The 16,727-nt window shown below is 36.5% G+C and overlaps 1 protein-coding gene across 2 annotated transcripts in view; it reads right to left on the bottom strand.

Annotated features, from left to right (window-relative positions):
* The window catches only part of Mdga2 (MAM domain containing glycosylphosphatidylinositol anchor 2), a 762,902-nt gene that overhangs the window by 165,361 nt on the left and 580,814 nt on the right, over window positions 1-16,727 (bottom strand). For both annotated transcript variants that reach the window (XR_015004446.2, XM_048415642.3), the window contains exon 8: window positions 10,033-10,326. Coding sequence is in view for 1 of the 2 variants with exons in the window: in XM_048415642.3 (XP_048271599.1) it covers window positions 10,033-10,326 (294 nt within the window). In the remaining variant the exon portion in view is untranslated. The remainder of the gene's footprint in view (window positions 1-10,032; window positions 10,327-16,727) is intronic.

Below are 16,727 nucleotides of genomic sequence, written 5' to 3'. Positions count from 1 at the left end.
AATAAAAATAAATAAATAAATAAAAGAATCTCAGATAAACACATTAAATAAAAAAAAGAGTTTTCTGGGAGATGGGGAGTTATAAGGCCTGGTGGGAAACTGTATGTTCTATTCTAGATTCCTGTGAGACATTCGGAGGTTAAATTCAGTTCAAATTATCTCATGCTGGTCAAAGGAGTTATAGCTAAAGGTGATTTTGGTATGGTAAGCACAATTTGAAAAACACTGAGTTTTTTTAATTTTTTTTATTTTTTTATTTAATTTTTACTGGGAACCCCTCCAGAATCAAGTCTCTTGCAAACCCTAAAATGGCTCCCTTAGCTGAGATATAAACCTCCCTGCTCCCCCAACCATCCTTCCTCCCTCCCCCCTCCCATTCCCCCAAGCCTTCCCCAATCCTCCCCCTCTCCCCTCTCCCTGACCATCTTCCCTTACTTCCACCCTCCCCACCCCCCATGCACCCGAGTTTGCCTGGCAATCTTGCCTAGTTCCACTATCCAGGAGGATAACTATATGATTTTCTTCAGGTTCACCTTCTTATTTAGCTTCTCTAGGATCACAAATTATAGACTCAAAGACCTTTAACTATGGCTAGAATCCACTTATGAGTGAGTACATACCATATTCCTCTTTTTGGGTCTGGGTTACCTCACTCAGTAAAGCGTTTTCTATTTCCATCCATTTGCATGCAAAATACACTGAGTACAATAAAATAAAATCTAATATAATATATATAAAACAAGATATCTACAGTTGGAATTAGATATTACAATGTGGGTTGGGTATATGGCTCAGTGGTTTAAGAGTACTTGTTCTCGTAGAGGACCCAGGATCAGTTGCCAGCACCCACATAATTGCTCACATGTGGTTGAGTTAGAAGTGATTCAGTGCCCTCTTCTGACCCCATGGGCACAAGGCACATATGTGGTGCACAGATGTACCTGGAATCAAAATATTCACGCACACAAAGTAAAATAATCAAATTTGCATTGAACAATGGACTGTCAATGAAGATGAAGATCCTAAGAAAATAGAAGCTAAAATCCCATGTGACCAGACCCCCTTGGTAGATGGAGTTCTCTGTAAGAGTATCACCTGCTGGAGTGTTAGAATTTCCCAGCTGTTGTTGTTGTTGTTGTTTTGCTTTTTTATTTTTACAGTGCTGGGATCAGTCATATGGGTTTGCTTATGGGACATGTTATTGTTCACCACTGTAATATATTTTAATGGTCTATTGTTACTATATTTTTATTTTATAAGAACTCTCAAAGTATTTAGTAATACCTAAATTCTACATTTTGAAAGAAAGATCTTTGACATATTATGAATGAATACAAAGAAAAAGAATTTTGACAATTATATGTCTGTTCTCATTTATTTGAGAATTCATTCATGAAGTGAAAAGGGGAGAAAGATGGGACATTTCCCCTGAAAAAGAGATGATACATGTTCCAGTTCACAAACACTCAGTTTACGCCGTACCTGAAAGGTTCAGGTATGGCAGCTTTGTAGGTATGGGATGCTGTGACCACTGCTTGAAATTCTACACAATCATGTTAGACAGAAGTACTTCTTAGAGAACTGGGCTGATGAAACACAAATTTTGGCTGGGTTAAGCTGTGCATTTAATCATTCTGCTAAACCCAGCTTTTTCCTGTTCCAATTTTGTAAACATGCTTTAATAAAGCACTTTTAATAGATACACTTTCCCTAAGCAATCTCTTCCTGAATCTCAATTCAGACGGCAACAGAGGCTGAAGCAGAAAGAGAAACTGTGCTGATTTTCTTCCCAGGAACCATAGGCTAGATGATTTCATCTTTTTCCAGGTGATGCTTACTGAGTCTAAAGCACAGGCTTCCTGCTCTGTTTTGAGAATGTCTGTAGAGAGTGGGAGAGCCCCTTACTGTTTTCAGGGATAGTTTCTCAGGCATTCATTATCCCTTAGATGGTTGTCAATTGTTCTATTCTTCAGAAGAACGAAGAAACTCAAAGTAGGAGAATGAGAGGCCAGTTTAGCTATAGTAAATTTACTCAAAAAATTTCCTGAAAATGTAATTTGCATACATAGGAACTTAAATTTTCAAATACTTAGGAGTAAGGGAAATTCATAAATGGGTTAAGTAAACTATGTATATTAATGTATAGGATATGTTGATCTGAGATAATATCTCCATAAATTATTAATACAGAGTTTAAATTGAATGGTATCCTATAAGCGCAATTGTTTCTTTTTGGTAAACAAAAGGTCTTAGGATCAAGGAGGAGGCCATGGGCAGGCTGGGAAAAAATATAAATATTAATGTTTTCAAAATGTTAACATGGCCTCAGGGTTCACTTGATTAACGCTTCCAATAACTACTGAAAACAACAAAAGAGCTAATACAACCATTTAATCCAAACAAAGTAATGCTGTATAAAAAATGTAGAGTTCTCGTTAACAACCATTAACATTAAAAATAGGAAAAATGTGCAGCAAATGTATTAACATCTTTTTAGGAAACCAGGAGCCTTTCTCAACCCACTTTCAGGCAGAGTATACTGTAGAGTGGGAAGAAAAACCTGAGGATGTATTATCAAAGAGAACTTGTCTCTATACTGTTCTTTGGGAAACCTGCTTCTTGACTAAGAAATAAAAAAAATTGCACAAACACACACATATAAAAGTACTATGATGCTAAAAGTTATAAGGTATTTGAATACCCAAGTTCAATCCCAACCCTGCTGAAAACCTACACACACACACACACACACACACACACACACACACGCACACACATTGCTTTGACAAGCAAAGGAATTAGAGCACAGTAGGAAGGAATCATTCTTCAAATATGAGAAAGTGTTCTGATCTGAACACTTGTTTCTCCACTCCAATCGTTTCTGGTTTCTGCAGGTACTAGAAAGTGGAGCTTCGGAGAAGGCCCAATTGCACACATGAGATTAGTGCCCTTTAAACAGGTGTCACAGAGATAGTGCTTTCCAATGTACCGCGTGATCAAACTGGACACTCTGCATGTGGCTGGCCATGAAGGCTGACTGAGAAGCCAAGGACAATGGTACTGGGTTTTGGTTCTACTGCATGGACTGGCTTTGTGGGAGCCTGGTTTGTTTGGATGCTCACCTTTATAGACTTGGATGGATGAGGGAGGACCTTGGACTTCCCACGGGGCAGGGAACCCTGACTGCTCTTAGGACTAGAGAGGGAGGAGGACGTGGGGAGGGAAGGGAAAAGGAAGGCAGGGAGGAGGTGGAAATTTTTAATAAATAAATAAATACAAAAAAAAGCAAAACAAAAGAAAGAAAAGCAAGTGGCCTCTATGAGGAAGGGATAGGGACTTCACACTTGATCATGGATTTCATAGCTTCAGAAATGGAAGAAATATCTGGAATGCATAAGCTATCCAGTTTTTATTATTTTTGTTATAACAGCCTTACTAAGTTAAGTAGGAAATAGGATGACTAATCTGTAAGCAGGAAATGGATTTTTAGCAGAGGATATATATTTAAAAAAATGAAAATCATACTAATAATTATGTTTCCCATTCTCTTTTTTGTGGTTTGCACTTCCCTTGGTATTTCTTAGTATAGTTTGTGTGGTAATTTGAATAGATATGGTCCCAATACACTCATGGGCTTGAACGCTTGGGTCATAGTGAGTGACAGTATTAGTAGGGTGGGGTAGGTATGGCCTTGTTAAAGGAAGTGTGTCACTGTGGGGGAGAGATTTGAGGTCTCCTATATACAAGTTTTGCTTAGCTTTGTACATGGTCTCCTTCTGCTGACTGTGGATAAAGAGGTAGAACTCTCAGCTCCTTCTCCAGCACCATGTCTGCCTACACGATGCCATGCTTCCCACCATGATGAACTGTAAGCCAGTCTCAATTAAATGCTCTACTTTATAAGACTTATTATGGCCACGGTTTCTCGTCCCAGCAATAGAAACCCTATCTAAGCTAGTTTGAGACTGTAAACACTAATGAAAAATGCAAATATTTCCCTTTGTTTGCAAACAAGAAAACTAATGACTAGAAAAGTGAAGACACTCACTGAGAGGCACATCTATTGTATAATGTAGGTTTGTAAAATCAAGACCCTGTGAGTTAAAAAAAAAAGATTCTACATGGGTGTTCCCTCAGAAGGGCGTACTGGAGCGGCACCTAGGGAAGAGTGTTCAGACCTTCCTTGCCTATACATTTTTAAACCAAGTTAGAATATGTCATTCAGGCTTCTAATGCAGCCTTTCAATATTCATAAAGGCAATTTATGTTATGAATGGAAACTAAAGGTCACAAGAAACAAGGAACTTTATTGAAAAAAGTGAGTTCATTGTAAAAATGTTCAGTTCACATATTATCTCTGTGCTGATCACATTAGCTCTCTAGACAGAAATCCAGCAGAGTTCTGTGGCAGGCAACTGTCGTAGCTACTCGTCATCCGTTGTGATAAAATACCTTGACCAAAGAACGCAAGGGAGGAATGCTTTGTTGTTGACTTTTTCTATTTTTTTAACTCAGTGTTCAAGGCTCCAGATTCACCCTGATGGAAAAGGACTTAGACACACTTGAAGGATTTGAAGAATTTGTGTGACCATGGAAAGGGAGCAACCGAAGCCAAGGTAGAGGCGAAGAAATAATATCAGATTGCATTGTTCAGGAGACTGAGAATAAGAGACAGATCATTCTTAGAAAGTATACAGTACACAGACTGTGAAAAGATACAGCTCTTCAAGTTTTTCTATTGCTTTGTTTAGAAGTTAAAATACTGTCCCTTCCCTTACAGATCCACTGAACAGGAAAGCACTGACTAATTACAAAGAGACTGATTGAGCTGCAGGAATAGAAGCAGGGGCTGTGGAAACATCACTAGAAAAGGGACATTTGGTGTGACACAGGCTGTGGAGTTGGAGGCTGAAAGTTTCTATACATGCTGTCTTAGTTGGGGTTTCTAATAGAAACTGTACATGCAGTGAAGAGACACTATGATCACAGCAATTCTTATAATGGAAAGCATTTCATTGGAATGGCTTAATTTCAGAGGTCTAGTCCGTGATCTTCATGGAGAGACACGGTAGCATGCAAGCAGACATGGTGCTGGAGAAGGAGCTGAGGATTCTGCATCTTGATCAGCAGGCAACAGCAAGTGAACTGACTCATTGGACATGGCTTGACCATATATGAGACCTCAAAACCTGCCTCCACAGTCACATATTCCCTCCAATGAGACCATACCTACCCCATCAAGGTCACACGTCCCAATAGTGCCAATCCTTTTGGGGGCATTTTCTTTCAAACCACCACACACATCCAAGACTGAGTTGACAGAAAGAACCCTGATATTACCTGGGCAAGTAACAATAGGGGATGGTATTAGTATGCTGAACAGCTTCACAGGAGGGTCTGGGAAAAGATAGTCTAACTACACAGTAAACACAGGTAGGGGTCCTTTCACATCCCTTCAGAGCCTTCATCACAAGAAGTCTTAACTAGTTAGCAGGGTACTGAAAATAGAATGTGAGACTTGAGACAAGGTGTCTAAAGAGGGGTCTGGGAGGCATGTTAAAACTTCCTTCCATTATTGAATTTAAAAGTCTTCCTTGGCAGGTGCAGACAAGAAAGAGGCAATTCAGTCATCTCAAGAAGGAAGTGACTGAGGTTATAATATCTTTCAATTTATTTTTCCTTATTTTTATTTTTGTTTATATCGTTGTACTTCAATTGTTTAGTTTCGTTTCAGCTTATAACTCATCATTTTAGACTTTTATTCTCATCCTTTTTCTTACAGTAGTTTCAAGTACCATTTTTATGCCTCTACCATACATACATCCCCTCCTGTTCATGAATTACTCCCAGCTTTCTCTTTTTCCAATACCATCTTCATTTTACCCCTTACTTATTAATACCCTTAACTCTAAAGAATATAAAACAATTTTTCAAATTTGAACTCTTGTTGTGTTATCTCTGAATCTTACTGGGGAGACAAAGAAAATACACATATGTTTTCTAGTGCAAGTTAACACCAATGATACTTGCTACTACAGTAGGACTTTCTCCTAAATGGAAGCAGGGAATATTCATGAAATAAAAGACAACTCACCAGGAAAACACATATAATGACATAGAGTGGGTAAACAGGAAAAAAAATAAAAAAGAGAACGTATTAACCTAACTAATATATAATCACCACAAAGAATGATAAACATCATGATTATGTCACAAGCTCACACCTGTCCAACTAAGGAAATGAAAGGCCCCTCTAGGAAAACACTAAGGTGTGGAAAAGGAAGCAGAGGAGAGCACAAGAATATTCAAGGATCTGCAGTGACGTCAGGTTGGCAGGTTTAATATTGTAGGGACAGCTATTTACTGAAAGTTATCTTCAATTTCAAAACAATTCTAATCAAAGTGGCAGTGACCTTCTTCACAAAATTAGAAAACATAATCCTAAAGCTTGCATGGAAAGACAATATCCTATAAAATAACCAAAGGAGTGGAATGTAAACAAAAAAATCAATGATGGATGAATTTCAATACTTGATCTCAAAGTACACTACACGATCTTAGTGACAAAGAGAGCAGAAAAAAAGAAAATGTAAGCAAATAAAACAGAAAAGAGCTCCAAAATAAATCCACTCAGCTACCACTTGTTAAATTTTGATGAAAATGTCAAAAAGTTACAACGGAAAAAGGACATTTTCTGCAATTAGAGGTGATGTGACAGTGAGGACACAGCATATCAACAAGCAAAGTTAAACAAGGTGTATGTTTCTTGCACTGTACAAAAGTCTGTCCAACTGCATCAAAGATCTTAATTTAAAACCTGAAACACTAAAAATACTATGGGAAAATATAGGAGAATAATTTTAAGATATCGGCTTAGCAAGAGCTTTTTTATATATATAAAGGACTACAATAGCAAAGGAAATAATCCCTAAAACTGACAAATGTTATGTGAAAAGTACAAGTTTCTCCACAGTAAACAATCAGCAATGATTAGAGACACTCTACTGAATGAAAGGAAGCCGGTCTTTGCATAGGGGTAATAACTACAGCACATAAAAAAAAAATGAAAGAACCAAACACCCAAACTTCAAATCTTCCCATCAATACATGGGTTTTTCAACTGAAGCTCTCAGAAGAAAAAATAAATTGGCCAGTAAGCATTTATAAACTGTTTAACATCACTAGCTTTCAGAAAAAAATGTAATTTAAAACTATTCTAGGATCCCATTTTACTTGGTCAGAATGGTTATCAATAAAAATAAAAATGAGGCTGGACATAGTGGTGTACACATTTAATACCAGCGTTCAAGAGTCAGAGGTAGGAGGAGCACTGTGAGTTTGAGGCCAGCCTGGTCTACATAGTGAGTCCCAGGATAGCCAGGCTACAGTATAAGACTCGGTCTTGGAAAAAAAACAAAAACAACCAAAAACCCAAAAACTTTTAAAAAATCAAAAACAAAACAAAGAAAACAAAGAAATGATAACAAAAGCTAAAGAAGATTGAGGAAACATAATCTAATGCAGCTATCATAGAAATTAGCATGAAGATTTCTCAATCTGAAAATAAAACTACCAAATGACCCACTTATGCTGCCTCCTGAAAGTATACCCAAATGTCTCAATTTCAGTGTAACACATAAAAAAAGAAAGAAAAAACTTTACACTTACACTTTATTGAAAGACTATTTGTTATTTAAGAAATAGAATTAGCCTAGATTATCAATAATGAATGAGTAAGAAGTGTGATATATATATATATATATATATATATATATATATATATAATGACATTTTATTGGAAAAATAAAATTATGACATCTAGAGGAAATATTTTACGAAAACATTGTATTAAGCAAAATAATCCAGACTCAAAACAAAAAAATACCAACCAAATAATGCAAATTTTCTCTCATGTGCATATCCTAGATTTGATGTGCGTTTGTAGGTCATGAATTAGAAGAAGATGGTGAGAGGAGGAGAAACCTTAAGGGAGCAATGGAGGAACAAAAAACTTAAAAAGAATATAACAGAGTGCATCGGCACAAGTGCAGAAAGAAGGTATTGGGGGGAGGAAAGAGATCAGCAAGAGAGGGACGGGGAGAGGAAGAAAGATGACTTAAAGAAGGCTGATGGAAACATCATATTTAAGTCATTACTTGGTATGACAAGTTAGAAAGTACTGAGAACATTAATTAAATTTCTATGTCTTAGAACTCGAGAGGCAGTAGATCTCCCTGAGTTCAATGCCAGCATGATCTATGTAGCAAAACACTAGCCATCATGTCCTCAGATGCTCCTGACACATCACTTTCACCAGAAGTAGGAAGCATGTATGTATCTATATTTATATTTGTCTTCAAATTTAAACATATATTTATATACTTGTCAACTGGCATTCACGTATATTTAGCAGCTTTAGTAATTAGCCATAGCATAAATACAGCATGCTTGGAATACACATGTGTAAAGAGCTTGTGGGCTAAGGAGGAGGGAAGCGTGCGTTCTGGCACACGTCTGAGGATTTGAGACTGGATCCTCAGCACCCATGTAAATGTCGGGTGTTCATCTGTGACCCCAGTGCCAGGTTATCAGAGACAGGCTGACCCCTAGGCAGCCATTCATGTAATTTGTGACCTTCATGTCCAATGATATTCCGTCTAAAAATTAAGCTGGAGAGTAACTGAAGAAGATACCCAAAGTCAACCTCAGGTTTACACATGCATGCTCACACGTGTCTGGCTAGTTGTGTGAACATGTGAGCACATGTCTATATACCACCCACATACATGTCTATATTACCACCCACAATTATCAAAATTAGGCAAAACTATAATTTTATAATGAAAAATTTACAATGTTTGCTATTTTAGTTTTGTCCAAGCAAGCCTTATGTAGTCATGGAGTATGTGTCCGCAGACAGGGATGATGTTGCCTGAACATGAACTGATTCTCCGGGGAGTATTTTGAAAGTTGCCAGCTGCTTGTAGTTGGCAAATTCTCAAACACATAATCAGATTCTTCAGAAAGAGTCGAAATCTATGTAAAGAGACTCCTGAAACACAGCGCACCCCTGCCCAGACCTGGAAAGGTTGCTGGTGTTTGGCATTCAGAGTTGACAGGGCATGGACACAGGACTCTGAGTGAAGTCCTTACAGCCATACTCTGCTCTCTCATTGCATCTTGTACCTTTCTACTTACACCAGCAGAGCTGAATTTCCCTGGTGTCTATTGGTATCTTTTTGAATCACAGTCCGCTCACCATAGAAACCACAGTACAATCGTTCTCATTATCTGCTATGATAAGATCAAATTTTACATTCTTGTGCTGATTTTAGGCATTTTCTCGAAGTAAGCAGTGCCAGTGATATTGCTCAGTTTTTATTAACTCTTAAATTTATTGATTTAATTATTTTAAGAGCAAATATTAACCCCATAGTGTCTACAGTTCTTGTAAGAAGCACAGCCACAATTTCAATAGAAGCAGTTCAAGAATTATCATATTTAGCTCATAATTAAACACTTGTCCGTTAGGTAATTCGCAAAATTCAGCACCTAAGATCCTCACTCACTCCATTACTAGATAATTGTGCTACCTATTGTAACAACTTCATACATGCAAAAGGACCATTTCAAAGATCAGACATTCACATTTAGGCAAAAGGATTCTTTAAATAGATGAATGCAATTATTGAAAAAAAGAAAAATGAAAATTAAAGAGCTTAGTAACCTAATTAACAGTCACTTTCATCTCCATCTTGCGCTGTTTGTACTCAGTTGCCTTTAAGTCATTAGAGTTGTTGATTCTCTAGTCTTAAACATCATTATGAGCGTAATGTGTATATAAGAGACCTGTTTTCTAAAAGCTAAATAATATCCCGATAAATGACAATTATCATATAAGTTGGACAGTAATTGATTTTTTTCATTTAATACTTATCCAATGCCAAGAATCAGCTCTTTCATTCAAACCAAGGTGCTGTCATCTCCTCCTTTACTCCCCCAGAGAAACCAAAGGGAAGGGAATTTACTCACACTGTACGATGAGCTGGACCAAGGCTTCTCTTGGCTTCACGTTGAATCCGTTGTATTGGCTGGTTTGACACTTGTACATCCCTGACATTTCCCTTGACACATTCACAATCCTCAGTGTCCCATCGTAACTCTCCATTTGCATTGTCCCATCAGGCATTGCGACTTCTTTATCCGCTCTAGACCAAAGGATGATTGGTTTAGGTTTCCCAGTTACTTGACATTGAAGTTCTATTGTGTCTCCTTCTCTGGTGACCAAAGGTGATTTTTCCTGTGGAACAGTCAGATTGGGTGGAACTTGAAATGGGAAAAAGAAAATTTTTCAAGGTTAGTATAAACTTGTAAGATATATTCAGTCACAGAACATCATAAGGAAACAATTTGTGTTGGTTGAAGGAATTTGACAATGCAGGTGACATAAAATATAGGAGCCACAGAAATAAGGGGAAGATGCTGTCACTTAAAATAATCATACAACTTTCATTGTACATTCTAAAATAAAGACTATATACATTTTCACAATAAGAAAAATATTACATTTATAAAAGAAAACTCTGCTCAATGTTTTGTCTTATTAGCCATTAACTGGGCCATCAGTCTTTGCTTTAAACAGAACAAGCAAATTCATGCACATGTGGTCATCACATATAAACACAACTCTCTTCTAACACTTAAGTCATTATCAGTCATATAGAAAATTGCCAATCAAAATAATACCAATGAGGTAGAAACACTTAATTCAGTTTTTAAATTATTTCATTTTACTCATATGAGCATGTGACAACAACAGAGCATGGAGGACTAGTAGGAAAAAGACGAACTCCAGATATAAAATTAGAAGTTTAAGAAATGGGGCTAAGATTTGTGGTCTATTTTCTCTCTGGTGATAATTTAATAGAGCAGCTGACTAATGGCACATTCAGATAATCATTATATTCTCCCATATCACGTGAGCATATTTGCCTTAATAATGCGTTTGTACTTGAATGAAATTAAATGTGTCTATGCAGCAAAGTGTCCACAAACATGATCTATGCTCAATGTTAGAGATACGGATGGATGGAAACATGATTCTGATTAATGCTGCAATTCTTTTGAAGGTGTTGCAGATTTTAGGTTAACTGGAAGATTTATTTTCCCATTAGAGATTACGAACCTTACTTTATTCCTGTTTCAGGGTAGCAAAACAAACAAGTTCAAGTTATTTTTCAACTAATGCTGCTATGTAGATTTTTACTACATTTAGAGACATTAATTTAGAGATATTAATGAGATACCAAATTTATTTTGGCATTTAAATGTCTCACACATACATTTTTATTTTAATTTCTCCATTTACTCCAAGTTATGAAAAAATAGTTATATGATATACATTACAGAATCTCACAAGTCAGATAATATAAACAGTGATCATCATCTTCCTGAAGTAAATATATACATTATAGGAGTTGATCTCACAAAATTCATCTGAAAATAAAAACATTTATAAAAACGTAATTCTTAAATGATTTACTCAAATAATTAGTTTAGGAGATACTATTAATAATTTATTACAAGAATTTTCTTTTTTAAGCAAACCACAAAAAAAATTATGCAATTCTAAGCAATGTATCTCAACAAAACAGTTGGAACTATAATATTTGTTTGCCTTTTCTGAGAGTAAATGAAATAGAATAACAAAAATGATCTTGACATTTAACACATATGATGTCTTTACCATGTGTCAAGCACAATTAGAGGTTTTACAATTGTGTTCAACTCCCATAATAATCCTAAGGAGAAAATATTTAATGTCAAAACTTACCCAAGGAGAAGCACTGTGTTTCAGGATAATAAAATCAATGACTGACCAGAAATGAAAACACTGACAATTTGACATGATACTTTAGGGGGTCTAAGGAGTTGTAGTATCTGCAAGTGAGCAGTGGGCTCTTTACCCAGCTCCCACGCCCACTAGCCTCACAGGATGATGGACAAAATCCCATTCAATTACTGCTCTTCGGCAGGACGCCAGAAGAAATACAAGTGACATTATGATGTATATTTCACAAAATTCTTTCTTATGCTGTAGTATTTCCTAACTAAAATTTACTCTATTATCATATTTTTGAATACATATCAAAATAAATATAAGCTATATTAATCCTAGTATGTATCTGAATTTCAATTACTCTGTGAATTACATAAAAAAAACATAATTTAAAAGACTGTGTAATGGATTGCTGTTGCTTTAAATATTTACTCCACAAAGCTCCCAAAAGCCACAAATGTGGGCTAAGTATAACCAATCTGTAAATTAATTTCTAAAGTTTGAAACTAATTGTTTGACTTTTTTGTATCAGACTTGAGGGCACTCATCTTATGATAGAAACAGAGAAGAATGTCAAGGAGAACAGAGTCAAGGCAAACATTTGTATCTTGATTTAATATGGTGAATATTTAAATATCTTAAAACATTAGACCATTATAACTAAATGCTTGACTACCTAAAATTTCCTAAAATTTTACTATGTTGAATAGTATAAAAATACCTTTGCGCATTTGTTATTCATTGACTTAAAATATTTAATTTTTTAATTTGCATAACTAAAGTTAGTAAAACAGAATTCAGTTTTTTATATTGTCAGCTTAAAAATAGGTCTTTTATGAATTACTTCAAGTAATTTTAATGTTTGTTACTAAGCAACAAACATTAAAAAACATTTTAGAATCTTTTTTATTCTGTAAAATGTTTTGTTTGCTTTGGTTTGGGGAAGGGTTCTCACTATTTTATGTCACACTGCTGCTCTGAAACTTACTTTATAGCCTATCTAGACAGTGCTTGCATTCATGATTCTTATGCATCAGGCTTCCAAGTGCTGGGCTTACAGGAGTTCAAACCACGCTGGCTTAAGGACTTTAAATGTTTGTAAACATCTCTCTTGACCAAAAATATCTTATGATTTCCTTAAACATCTATAAGCTTCCCTTTTTGGCTCAGACTAAAAGTTCTATATCCTAAAATTAGACAACAAACTCTGTCTTATCACTATCAGTTTTTCCATGGGAAATCATGTTTGTTACTCTTGACTTTCCTCGTCTTCCAACTTCTTCGATTCTACAAAGGAATCTATTTTTATATTCCAAGTGTTTCAAATCTTCAAACACAAATACCAATCATTTTTTAAATTAATAGTTAATTACCAACACATGCCATCTGCTAATTAAAATGATAGTTTTCCTCGTTTTCTCATATCCTCTTGCCTGCACTTCTAAGTACTATTTAATCCCAATGAGCATGTTTACATATGAGTATTTATAATATATACAGCATATACACTAAAATATCTTCCATCCCTGCCTATTTAATTTTTGTTTTTAATTGTAGAACTACTGACAGCCATCTCAGGAAAGTCATCATTTGCTTTCTTGTGATAGTATCTCCTGACAGTATCACTGATACTATACAGTGTCTCCATTATGAGGGCTTCACTCTCCCAATTCTCCTGCTGCCCTGTCATTAGATTTTTCACCACAAACACACTTTTGTTCAGGTTACTATGAAGTCCCCACACCTCCCTGACATTGCTCATTAGAGTGCTGTTTTAAGAAATTCTGAAGACAGCGCAATAGATTTGTTGAATCATGGAACTGTCATGGTACAATATGATAAAGGCTTTGAAATGATGTTGTCATTTTTTTCTATAAACATAGATAAAATATCAGTATTGACAAGGAACAGCATGTTAGCGAGCAGTGTGGGTAACTGCAAGTGCTGTTGTTAAGTGGATCATGCTGCTGTGCGGTACAAACTCTATTTTATCCAAGCAGAGTTTCTTCTCCCACCTCCCCAGTTACTACAGGGGATGACAGCTCATCATGTGCTTCACAACAGTAACTGGTTTATTATCGTGTGTATTTTATAACAGCATATTCTACGCGTCAAAGTAGAAATAAGAGCTTCCAGAACGAACACACACATATTTCATCGCTGTATTGTCAGCATCCAGGAGACAATCTTGTACATAATATAAATTCAGTAAAACAATTTATATGTAACAAATGAATTGTGACAATGAGAAAGCTAGGCAGTGACACAGGGAGGAAAGAGAGATAGAAATAAGGAGAGTCAAGGAGGAAAGCAAATTCTTGCAGGGGCTTCACATGACAAGAACAGTGGTTTCCCTTAAATACACTACTACTATCAATTTTGTCTTGATACATTTTGCTTCAATTTTTACTCTTCCCATATTTGTGAGACATTAGCATATCAAAGGTTCCATAGAAATGTGAACTATTAAAGCAATCTATATTCAGAATTCATTCAAAGAAATGTGTGTTTTTCATTGCTCTCCCTCTCAGTTCCTCCCCCAACTCATCCGTGATAGAAGGAGCCATTATGGGTTTAGGGAGAAACCTGGTGCTAGGAAAATTCCCAGAAATCCATGAGGATGACACCAAAGAAGACTCCTAGCAATATTGGAGAGGGTGCCTGAAGCAGCCGTCTCCTCTAATCACATAGGTAACTACCCTAGTTGTCATCATAGATCCTCCATCCTGTAACTGATGGAAGCAGATGCAGAGATCCACAGCCACGAACCAGGTGGAACTCCAGGAGTTCAGTTGAAGAGGGAGGAGGGATTCATGAGCAAGGTGGGTCAAAGTCATGAGGAAGTAACCCACGGAGACGGCTGATCTGAGCTCCTGGGACCTGGATGGGTAGCCTGCATGGCACAAAACTGGGCCCTCTGCAGGCCGGTGACAATTGCATGGTTTGGTTTTTTGTGGGGCCCTTTGCAGTGGGACCAGGATCTATCCCTCGTGCATGAACTGTTTTTTTGTTTTTCTTCCAATTTCTTGTGATGGGTGCCTTGCTCAGCCTTGATGCAGTGGGGAGGATCAAGCCTCAACTTGATATGTCAGACAGATCCTTTCTGAGAAGTGGATGATGGGGTCATGGGGAAGAGGGATGAGGGGTGGGAGTGGGAACTGTGGTTGGTATGTAAAATGACTAAAAAAAAGAAAAGTGTATTTTTCATATTGTAAATGAATCATTCCAGAGATGGTGTTCTGAACAACAGAATAACACCCATGGTCTACAGGTTTCGATGACCATAGTGATCTTGAATAATCAGTTATTTCATCATATTTATTTCCCCCATGTTTAGAAGTAGGGGCATTCTTGGGGGTCTTCTAGCACTTCTGCACATCCTACATGTTAAAACTCAGCACAAATAGTATTAAATTTTTTCTCTATGTATAAGTGTAGGCAATGTCTATTCATTTGTGTTTTCATGTACATGGGTTCACATTACTGTAAGAGTACATGTGCAAGCTCACGTGTGTATGTGTGTGTGTGTGTGTGTAAGAATGTGTGTGTGTATTTTGTGTGCAAGTCTGAGGAAGGTGTCTTTCTCAGTCTTTCCCTACCCTTTGTGTAAAGACGGAGGCACTTGAACCCAGAGCTGTCATTACACACACACCCTGGATTATGCTGGTATTAGGGACCCAAACTCTGTTGCCCATATTTACAAACCAGCACTTTCATCACTGAGCATCTCCCCCCACCCCACCCCCACCCCCGCCTTAGATGTTACTACTTTCAACTTCTGGTGAGAATTTGCCCTTTTCTGTGGCCAGGAAATTCATTCTGCGTGTCTACAAGAAACAGGTGCCATTTGCCCCTGTTCCCAATCTTGGGATTCTGTTGAGCATTTCCCCCATGTTTGGGGGATGAGAAAGCCCTTTGCAGCCACTCTCTTGATGTTTTTATTGGTAAATTGTGCTGCCCGTCCTAACAGCACATGAAATAACTGAGCAAGGAAGAAAGGGGAATCAGTGGAAAGCGGGCTGACAGAAAATTACAAATCTGGGACTAAATCAGATAATAGAAATAAACTGACATGAGTCATGAGCATTTTTTAACAGCAATAGATAGAAAAATGATAAAAATATGTAATTACTAACTCAGATAAGTAGAAATTGTGAAAAAGAAATAATGTTTGGGTAGATTTATAATGCAGGCCTTGCCATGTAGAGGTGTCTCAAAGTTAAGAGACTTAAAAAAATGATCCTGCATATTCTTTTTTTGTTTTCTTTCATTTAAAATGTGTATAGAAAAAACAAAGCTCCAAACTAATTTTAAAATAGAGAAAGGAGAGGCAATTTAAAGGCACATAATTAATTGCATTATGGATGTTTAAGATGGTTTATATGAATAATAATATTTATTGTTTCTTAATAAAAGTATATAAAGTAAAAGACAGCAGTCTTATGCATCTGCACCTTGTAAAACATATCTATTCAGAAGGTACTTGTTATTAAAAAAAGTCTCTGAAAATAAAAATATATGCATATTTTCTGATGTAGTTCATACTAAAAGGCTATAGTGGGAGGAACTGGGAAGGTCTTGATCAAAACTCATTCTTCCAAACATTAAAAACATCATCGTCAACAACAAAAAACAAAATAAAACAATAAAACCCACAACTCAAACAAAATAACTTTCTGACAACTTTTCTCTTATATCGCAGACTGTAAATGAAACACAGTGACTGAAACACAAGAGGAAACACTTTCTATGTTGTATTAGGGAGGAAAGAGAAGGCATCAACTCTTCAATCTTTACTTGGAAAACGTCATTATTCCAAACACGTAGGTCCATTTGAAGTTCCCGAGATAATAATAACGTGAAAAGAAATCAGATATACTTGTGCACT

Source organism: Myodes glareolus, chromosome 11 (assembly GCF_982192425.1).
Source record: "Myodes glareolus chromosome 11, mMyoGla1.1, whole genome shotgun sequence".
Taxonomy (NCBI): Eukaryota; Metazoa; Chordata; class Mammalia; order Rodentia; family Cricetidae; genus Myodes; species Myodes glareolus.
This window is presented reverse-complemented; position numbering and strand designations above follow the sequence as displayed.